We start from the raw sequence: 10,768 nt of genomic DNA, 5'->3' as shown, positions 1-10,768 counted from the left end.
GCCCAGGAGTCTGGAGAGTTGTGTCCACAGGGCGGAAGTGAATTGTGCTCCCCGGTTGGTTGTAACATCTGCCGGGACACTAAAGCAGGAGACCCAGGTGGCAAAGAAATCCCTGGCACATGTTTCTATGGAGGCATCTGGGATAGGTCAATGAGTAGGGAGTGGGCCCGGAGGAAACCCATGCCGAACAGGGGTTTGTCCACCGAAGCAAGGGTGAAGGACCATTGGAATGTGCTGTTGCCGAAACATATAGATATCCACCTTTTTCCAAAGGTTCGGATGGCGGTGTTATTGGCAGCCCGAAGGGAAGGACCCTGGGGTCTCTTACGTGTCTCGAGCGCTGCAGGGGTATGACGCTAATTTCTTCCCCCGTGTCCACAAGTAACTTGTGGCCTGAGATGCCGTCCCAGATGTGGAGAAGGCTATTTGGTTGGCCAGCCACCACAGCCACTAATGGCAGCTACATTGTTTCCCGGGAACAAACGTGGCTGGCGGCTTCAGTGGGCGGACACCCCCCAACATTCGTGATAGAAACACGATTTGGGATCGGACCTCTCCATCCTCTGATGGGGTGGAGCTTGCTCACATGGTGGATTAGACTTGGCCATTGTCCTCGGTGGTGCCCACGAGATACAGTTGACAGAGCCAATGGCTTTGGATTTTGAACGGTAGAAAACATCTGTACACAACCTTGCACAGACCGCTGAAGTCTGTATCAGCTAAGAAGAGCTTCCTGTCATCGGGCATCTGCTCGAGGAACATTTGTTCGAATTTGAGGCAAGGCTTGTGCCCTTCCACCAGTGTGAGCATCTTGTCCATGAGGGCAGAGAGGGTCCTATCACTTATGCCATCCAAGTGCAGGAGCCTGGCTGCTTGCTTGCGATGTGAGAGGCCTTACGTGTTAATGAGGAGGTTTTTCAGAGCCATGTATTTACCTTCTTCTGGTTGTGGTTGAAAGAGGTAATCGACTCGTGAGGTGGCTTCCTGATCGAGCGAGTTGATGACGTAGAAGTATCTTGTCAAATCAGAGGTTATCTGTTTGATCTGGAACTGAGCCTCTGCTTGGCCAAACCAAGTGTGGGGCCTGTTTTCCAGAAAGTCCGCAGCTTCAACACGATGGCACCTACAGCTGGTTGTTCCATTGTGTTAAGTCTTCAGGATGTGGAGACTCATCAGGGCCACCAATATGGCAGGTTGTGAGTGAGCGCAGCGAAAAGACTGAGACAACAGGCTATGAGCTCTGGTATCACGACTGCTTTATTTTGAATTTCGCGTTGCAGCCTTTAAGCCTGATCTAGATCCTGCCCCTAACGTCCTTACACGGCCTTCCGGTCTGGACCGGAAGAGATGGTCCCACAACGTCATCCTTGCTTCGGCTGCCCCACCGACCACAAGTGACAAGTGGGGCTGGATCGCTGCTACAAGCATGTGCATCACCATAACATTGAGTATAATCCCCATTAACCAAGGGCAGAATTTCACTTTTGTCTCAATTAATTGTATAACCTGATATTTCACCATATTCTATCAATCTTGTACACAAAAAAAACACAAAGAATTTAAAGGATCTGTTATATAGACCAAGAAATGCTGATAAATGCAATTATCAGCAAATAAATTAATCTTATGTTCCTCTCTACTTTTATTCCCTTAATATTAGTATCTTGTCTTACTAATTCTGCTAAAGGTTCAATTGCTAAAACAAATAAACCTGGAGATAAAGGGCATCCTTGTCTAGTCGATCTAGACAAGGAAAAGCTGAAGAAATTTGCCCATTAGTTACAACCTTAGTAGAAGGGTTTTTATATAAAATTTTGACCCAATAAACAAAAGCTGATCCAACCCAAATTTTTCTAACACCTGGTGGTGTTACATCTTCTGAGAGAAGGTACCATGAGGTGGGTGCTGGGTGTTGGTGGAAAAGGAAGGATGAATTAGAGAGTTGAGGAAGAAGAGTCCCTTCAGTATGTTGAAGAGGAAGAGTGGGTAAGATGTGTCTGATAGTGGGATCTTTTAAAAAGTGAAAGAAATCTCAAGCTTGTTCTTGGAGTTTTTTTCTCCAGAGATACCCTCTGACGTGCTGAATATTTCCAGCACATCTGTTTAATTCAATCTTGAGATCTGTGGTTATTCTAGCTCAGAAAAGCATCTGAATAAGTTAATTTGGCATGACATGTTTCAAAACATCTTATGTGCTTTGGTATGGTTATTTTTTTTCTCTGTAGTCACTACATTTCACAAGGGTGATTTGCTCATTATCCAATAATAATTGGATCTCATAGTACCAACATATCCCATATTTCATCTTAATAAATGCACAATGTTAGCAGAAATTATAGTAAATCTCAGTACAGACATTAAATCGCATGTATACAATCTTGGTTTATGTTAATATAATTGATAGAGCATAGAACATTAAAGGACAGTACAGGCCCCTTGGGCCACGATGTTGCACTGATTTATATAAACCGACTCAATAATCTGAACCTTCCCTATTTCATACCCATAATCCTGCATTTTTCTTGCATTGAATGCCTGTTTAAATGTCCCTATTGTACCAGTCTCCACCAGCACCCCTGGGAAAGCATTCCAGACACCCATTAATCTCTGTGTAAAAAAAAATACCTCTGATGTTTTCTCTAAATATTTCTCCCTTCATCATATACAGATGCCCTCATGTAATTTAAATAGTTAGCAAACAATGAAGAAGCCTGTCTTAAACTATAATATTTGCAAAGCAATTCAATTTGTGGATAATTGCTAACTTTAAAATGAATTAAATCGATGGCAGGCAGGTCACAGGTCCAATGATTATTTCAGCAAAAAGATATGGATGGGTAATTTTTCTTGTCTCTTCTGATTTTTTCTCCACATTGTTGAAATATTTCATCAAATTGCTTTTCCTTCCTTTTGAAATCCCACGGAAATGAAGAAGGGCTGAAATATGTTCTTCACTATAAAATAAAAGTATCAACAATAATGAGAATGTATGCATTCTATTAAAAATACATTTAATAAGGTATAATTAGTAGCCATGCAAGATAATTCAGGCAAGAGGAGGTAAAAGATTACCAGTTCAGTTGAGGCCTCCACAGGATGGAGACAGTACTTTAAAGTAGGGGTCTCCAAAGTGGTTGATATCAACCCCTGATGGTCAATGGGACTATCCAAGAGGATGATAAATGCTAGGGGATTGAAGTGGGGGGGGGGGGGGGGGTGTCAATTGAACTTTTGTGGTGGAAAGCAGGGGCTGATCAACAGAAAATAGTGCCTATGGCCAATCTCTCACAAGTGTGGGCCTTGGTGGCCATTGTTGTATTTGGCTTCGGCCGTTGAATAAGTTGAGAATGAACAGGAGCACAGACTGAGCATAGAAGAAGGATGTATGTGTTCTTTGTACCTTTGGTAGCGCCTCCAACCAGGTGTTGTGAAGTGTTAAAGATGGATGCTCTCAAGCTTCTCATCAAACCGAATGCAACCAGAGATCTGTGGCCACCTTACTGTCTGAATCATATCAACACAACTGTTTGGCTGTGTCTCAACAAAGGACTTCAATCAACCACAAATCTAATTACTGTTTGAATTCTCAGTCTGAGCAAAGATCTCGGTCCAAGTTTTAATATAACATACATAGGGCAAATTTAGTCCAAGGTGAGAGGGAAAGCTAGCTTTGGTATTCAGAGCAAAATCAAACCTCGTAGCAAGTTGAATCCGAATAACAGCCTGAACTTAAAGTTCTAATGAATGGCTTCCATGTCTGAATGAATGTACAGAGAACAGGACAGCATGGAAACATACCATTCGTCCCTCAAAATCTAACAATTATCGCCTTGACAACTATCGCCATTTATACACAAACACCATAAAAACACAAATTCATGTTTTATCTATATTTAGCATTCCTCTTATAATTAATGAAAGTAAATAGTTGTTCCCACTCATAATTAGGTGTTGCGGCAGTGCAGTTAACGTGAAGCATCACAATGGAGACACAAATTTAAATTCATTACTTACACTGGAGCACAAACCTCTGGAATGGACCATGCAATCCCCAGCTGGGGACTGAGGTGCAGTTAGAACCCTCTCAAGGTAAACAAATACCGAGTCAAACTCATTAGTTGCACATTGTCTCCTCATTTCATTTCCCAACACTGTGTGAGAGGAGCAGCAAAAAGGCAAATGCTGAAAGCAATTTACAAGAAGTAATAACCCTAAATTGTTCTCCGTTGTCCTTAATTATTTGGTTAGATGTCTACTGACCTGGCTACACTGGTATTTGCTCTTTTATCATTACAGAAGGTCCTCGGTTTTTAGAGTGACAGTGAAAGGCTGCTGTGGCCAACTGGGTCACAAGCAGCCTGTTCAATTACTGCATAAATCAGTTTGGAACAGGCAGCTGTGCTAACTGGTTATTAAAGTGCCGCTGAAAGGACGTTATCAAGCACGTGTGTAGTGAACTGGGACTCTTTAGAAGAGTGCTGTACTGATGAGTGGTCCCGCCTCCCGACTCCTCCCCCTAGGGCCCGTATATAACCCTGGTTTCCCGCCTAAGCCTAGAACCCCTCTGAGGTGTATTCGTGAATTCTACCTGTGTTGCAAGCTAATAAAAACATTTATTCTTGTGCCAGTCGAGTGTGAGCTTTTATCTATGACACAATTTTATTAGCTTAACAAACAAGGATGGAGGCGTTACTCAAGTCCAGTATGCTGCTAATAGACCTCCAGTCCCCCGACACAGCTGAAGAGTTCACATATTGGCTAAACTGCTTCCAGGCCTACCTGAACGTGACCAGGGATGTCTTCCATAAAGATGAGTTCCAAAGGTCGGCGCTCATCTCAAGGGTAGAGACGCAGTCGTCCAAGACTGCCCAACGTATGAGGCCGCCTTCAAGGAGCTGAAGGCCCGCTACATGAAGGCCCTGAACGAGGTCCTAGCTATGCCGCCAACGGCCTGGAAAGTCGATTGATGACTACCTGCTGGATCTGTGGCTAAGAAGTGCAGGTATGAGGCCTCTTCACGACTGGGAAGATGAACAGATCCGGGACACTCTGGTCGCAGAGGTCCGTTCAAGGTATGTGAGGCAGCGACTGCTTGAGTCGGGAAGGAAGGACCTCACTAACCACGTCAAGCTGGCCATATCACTGGAACAGGCCAGTCTCGATAACGATGACCTTGAGGTCTGCAAACTCGCACTCTTGGGTGAGTACCTCTAAGGACTGGCTGCTCATCCGAGACATTTCGGGGCCAATAGTATTTGCAAAAGCTTTGGAGTCAGCCCAAGAGACATCACTAATGGATTGTTATTTACAAAAAGGCAACAGATGAAAGAACTTGTTGGAGCCACTGATTGTCTGGAGCTGTTCTAAGGGGGTCATGTGGTTTTGCAAGCAGAGAGAGTCAGAGGCTTTCTCTCAGTGAGAGAGAGAGAGAGACAGACAGAGATCAGTTCTACAGTTTTACATTCATCAGCAGCAACTGGGACTGGAACAGGACAAGCTGGCAAGCTTGTGGTAAAACCCCATTTGGAAAATGGGTTGTGAATGCTTAATTTAGCCTGTTCAAAGCCCTTGTGGTTCATGCAAGAGGAGAGGACTGGCTGTCTAATGTTTCATTTGAAATAAGAGAAACAAGAAGGAACTCTGTGATGACCTGAAAGAAAGAGGTTATCATCTGGAGAACCCTGAAGGGCCAAGTTTCGTCGAAGTAAATCAATTGTGGATGTCCTGGAACAGCAAATCTCTCTCCAAACCAACAAGAACCTTCCTGAGTGATAATCATTTACCTTTCAAGCACTAAAGCCTGGTGAACTTTATAAATGTTAAATTCTGTGCACAGTATAAGAATTGCCTGCATCCAGTGAACTTGGAGGAATGAGAAGTGAGATTGGACTGCAAATCAAATAACTTTTCTGAACTTGCACACATATTGCATGCATGTGCGCTTAGAATTAGAAGGGGTTGAGTTAGGTTAGTTAAGTCAATAGTGATAAGTTAAAGTGTGATTCTGTTTTCATGTTTAAAGATAATTAAAAGCAACTTTTGTTTAAGTAGCCATTTGTCTTGGTGAATATCTATTGCTGTTGGCTTTTGGGGTCCACTGGGCTTGTAACAATATGAAATTCATTTATCAAAATATTAAAGTTTGTTAGTGAATACCTTTGTAGCACGATTATCTTTTTAAGTTCTGCCCGTGACATTTAATAAATGCTGTGCCTCTGGCTTTTATGCAATGAAATCCCAGTGAAGGTGAAGTTAGGCTGATAGTTGATTGTTAGCTTTTACTGGCTCCCCAGGAATTCCAGGTGTGGAGGTATTGCAGGTTGGAATTTATGTGGCTCTCTCCTTGAGTTGGCTCAATTTTTGGGCTTCTTGCCATGGTTCTGGGTGCTGGCGGTGCCACCAGGGCTGAAATGGCTAATACAAGGGGCCATAGTTTTAAGGTGCTTGGGAGTAAAGTACAGGAAGATATATAAGTTTTTCACACAGAGAAAGTGGTGGGTGCATGGAATGTGCTGCAGGCTATGGTGCTGGATGCGGGTGCAATTGGATCTTTTAAGAGAATATTAGATAGGTACATGGATCTGACAAAATTGGAAGGTTATGCAGTAGAAAAATTCTAGGTAGTTAGAGTAGGTTATTAGATCGGCCTAACACTGTGGGTTGAAGGACCGGTGTTGCGTTATAGAATTCTATGTTCTGTGTTCTATTTGCCCACTCACAGACTTCATCTGCCATCCCTTCATGGGCCTGACCCTCCATATTCCTCTTCCCCTTCACCAGGCTTGATATTCCACTTCCTCACCACAGTTGTGGTTCCCTGTGAATATCTTTGTCGTGGTCTATAAGATCATATTTGAATATCACTGTTAAAGGGTGGCTTGGCCCTCCTCCCCAAACAGCATTGATTTAATGCACCTCTTGAGATGAAGTGCAGTTTACAGCAAAATAATCACAACATGATAAGCTCTTAGGTAGAGTTAAAAACACTTGGATACATACTACGTTATGATTTACCTACCCAATATCTGGATAGTCCTCAAATAATGCGTTTAGTTTTGATTCAAGTTCATTTTCGTTTGTACCAATAAAATCAGACAAATGTTGAGCTACTGGAAAAAGCCATGAAGCTTCACTCTCCTACAAAATGAAATATATAGTTGATAGATCTACTAATTAAAAGTGAACTACTTATAAAACATTTTCAAAATTTTTATCCATTGTTCAGCAACCATTGTTACCAATATCTAAAATGCAATCATTTATGTATTTCCAAATAAACACAAAGATCAACTATACTTTTGGAACTAAATTCTATTGGTAATAACAGGTAAATTACTATGCTTTATAACATGACTCAAATATTTTCAAAACATGTTATTTTACTCAGAGAACATGGTCATGCTTCTAAGTTTCTGCTAATTAAAATATCACTGTGGCCAATATCTTAAAATTAGAAGATATATTAAATAAATATATCAATATATAATTAACTTAAATAGATACATTAAACATTTTCAAGCATGCTTGCAATAATAATTGTCAGCCTAACTTGTCTATACTGATCAAGTTGTCCATCTAAGCAAGTCCCATTTACCTATGTTTACCCCACATCCCTCACGTCTAAAGCCATGTACTTGCCGCAATGCTGTTCACACATTGTAATTATACCCTCTCCTACCACTTCTTCTGACGGCTCATTCCATATACCTGCCATCTATATGAAAAAGTTCCCCTTTTAACTCTTTCCCTTCTCCTTTTAAAATTTGTGCCCTCTCCTTCCCTGGGAAAATGATACCACCATAAGGTCACCCCGCAGACTCCTATGCTCCAGGAAAAAAAGTCACAGCCAATTCAGCCTCTCTTTAAAACTCAAGCCCTCCAATCCTAGAAACATCCATTTGAATGTAACTGGTGTGGTCCAGGAGAGCAGAGATACAGTGCTGCTCAGAAAGGTTCAACTACTTGGTCCTAATGCCAGCAGCTCTATACAGATGTGAAATTACCTGACACTGTTTTTAAACTAAAATCCTGCAACTATGGGTCTGTACCTAAGATGGTAGCGCCATTGCTCGGAAACGGCCATGAGGGGTTGCAAATTTCAGGGATCTGCGGATGTGTGCAGGGTCCAGAAACAAGGGAGAACACCCCACATTGATAAGGAGAAGCAGAGGTGATGACCTTTCAAGATGGTGACCAGCAAGGGGCTCAGCGGCTGAGGGACCAATGCATCCTGTGGGCAATTTGCAGTCGGAGGACCCACACAGGCTGCGGATTGCTGGAGACTGACTCATAGGAACTAGGTAGCTGAGCCGAGATTTAAGAGGGCGTTGAAGGCAAGAAGGGCTCCCCAAAGGCCTTGGGCACTGAAGGCTTCCTGATCAGGTCAGAGGTTTGGATCAGAAGCTCAGGTTCCCAATGGATCGAATGAGAGTCCGTGCAGCTGCAGAGTCTGTGAGAGCCTTGGAGGCAAAGCCACGGACTCTCAGTGGCTCGGAAAGGACTCTCTTTTGCTTCTCTTTTTCTTGTACTGTAAGGGGCACAGGCCACCACTACTGGCTACCTTATGGCAGGCAGAAGGGAATTTTGTGTAATGTAGCATGTTCTGTACTATTACATGACAATAAAGGAATCGTGAATCTTTTGTGTGCCCTTTGCAGTTCAATATCATCTTTGCTGTTGCTAGCCAACCACAACTACACACAATACTCCAAATGTCTCAAGAATGACTGAACAGTTATAACAAGACATCCCAACTCCTGTAACCAAATACCTTCTTCACCATCCTGCTTAGCCGAGTCGCCTCTTTCAGGGAACTATGTGCGTTCTGCCCTGATTTTGCCTCACGCATGTCTGAGTTAAATTCCATCTGACATTTATTGCCCCACTTCCTCAGAGGATGTAAATCCTGTTATAAACTCATATAACCTTGTTCATTATGCACAATACCATTAATTTTGATGCCATCCATTAACTAAATAACTATGCTGACTACATTGTTATCCAGATTATTAATATAGATGACAAACAACAGAGGATCCAGCACACCACTGGCCACAAGCCTCTAGCTGAATACCCACCCTTCATTACCATGCTCTACTTCTTTCCACCAAGCTAGTTATTGTATCCAGTTGGCTACTCACCCTTGATTCCACGTGATCTAACTTTTTGGACTAGCTTACCATGTGGGACCATGCCAAAGGTCTTGCTAAAATACATAGCACATTTAAAAAAAATTATTTGTTCGCAGGATGAGAACATGATCGGCAATGCCAACTAACTTTTTTGTCCATCTCTGCATCCTGATGTACTGAAGAGCCAATTAAGAATCAAGCACATTGTTGAATCTGGAATCACATATAGGGTAGACTACGTATTTCTTTCACTAAAGTCCATAATAACTATGCCAATCTATTAATTTCATGAATGCAATAACTGGGTGTAATTTTCTATTTCACTACATCTTGCATCCGTGCATCTTGGCGCCTCACAGTTCGACGGGCTGCAACCTCCTTTGAAGAAGACCGCAGAGCCCACCTCACTGACAAAAGACAAAGGAGGCAAAACCCAACACCCAACCCCAACCCACCAATTTTCCCTTGCAACCGCTGCAACCGTGCCTGCCTGTCCCACATCGGACTTGACAGTCACCAACGAGCCTGCAGCGGACGTGGACATACCCCTCCATAAATCTTCGTCCGCGAAGCCAAGCCAAAGAAGAAGAAAGAAAAGAACATGAACCTCAATTCCCAAGCTGCCATGATGGGAGTTAAATTCAGGTCTCTGCATCAATAGTCTGTTCCTCTGGCTGGTACCATAACCCTCAGTTACATACTGATGATTTGCTTCATTCTCCAATCAACTGAGTCCTGCTTGTAAGAGACATTTTGAGATGCCTGGGATAACTTCCATCTATGTGCTGTATAGCTGTTGACCATTCTTAGTTATGAAGCAAATTGGTTTTGTAATTAAACTAGAAAAGTAATCAAAATATACATCAAGCGTTTTCAAACTGGAGCTTCTAAACCTTGGGGAATCTATGCAGGTTTCTTTGATATAATAGGAATTCTATCAAGCTATCAGCAGATTCCTGTATATTTTACACCTTGTCATTTCTTAAAACCTTATTTCCATTTTTCTGCACTTAGAAAGAAAAACAATCCACAATAACATAGGCTCTTTTCTTTAGATGCTGACATTGTATTTTGAAATAAATGGCTTAGAAGTGTGAATATTTGGAGGGATTTTCTTTAAGCCTATTTGTATTTTCAGAGTTTTGCAAACAAAAAATATTTGCAAATGTCTGCCTTTTTCAAAATAATCGTGCTGTGCAGTTCGCATAGTGGTAATTCATTGTTATCGTAGCACCAGCGACCTGGATTTGTAAGGAATTGAAATGTTATCCTCATGTCTGTGGGTTTCCTCTGTGTGCTCTGGATTCCTCCCACATTCCAAAGACATACAGAGCTAGTATGTTAATTGATCACATGGGTGTATTGTGGCATGCAGGTTCATAAACCAGAAGGGCCTGTTACCATGCTGTATCCCAACATTAAAATTGAATTAAATTTATATCTAGATTTAAAGGGTTATTTAGAAATACAAAATCAACTGATCTCAAATAATGCTAAAAGTTAAAAGGAACTGTTAATATATTAACTAAATGTAAACTACAAAAATAAGTTTTTATTAATTAATTGCTCATGGAAGAAGCTGATGATGGAATAGCGGTATTTCTATTGAACTTGACACTGGGATGTATTATTTAAGA

The 10,768-nt window shown here is 42.0% G+C and overlaps 1 protein-coding gene across 2 annotated transcripts in view; it reads right to left on the bottom strand.

Annotated features, from left to right (window-relative positions):
* Nucleotides 1-1,239: 1,239 nt before the first annotated feature.
* LOC138753460 (exocyst complex component 3-like) overlaps nt 1,240-10,768 on the bottom strand; it is a 36,539-nt gene continuing 27,010 nt past the window's right edge. For both annotated transcript variants that reach the window (XM_069916476.1, XM_069916475.1), the window contains 2 exons: nt 7,019-7,137; nt 1,240-2,954 (listed from right to left, as the gene is read on the bottom strand). In XM_069916476.1, coding sequence (XP_069772577.1) covers nt 2,777-2,954; nt 7,019-7,137 — 297 coding nt within the window. In that variant the 3' untranslated portion in view covers nt 1,240-2,776. The remainder of the gene's footprint in view (nt 2,955-7,018; nt 7,138-10,768) is intronic.

This window comes from Narcine bancroftii, chromosome 2 (genome assembly GCF_036971445.1).
Source record: "Narcine bancroftii isolate sNarBan1 chromosome 2, sNarBan1.hap1, whole genome shotgun sequence".
Classification (NCBI taxonomy): domain Eukaryota; kingdom Metazoa; phylum Chordata; class Chondrichthyes; order Torpediniformes; family Narcinidae; genus Narcine; species Narcine bancroftii.
Note: the sequence above shows the minus strand (reverse complement) of the source record. Positions and strands in the feature narration are given on the sequence as shown.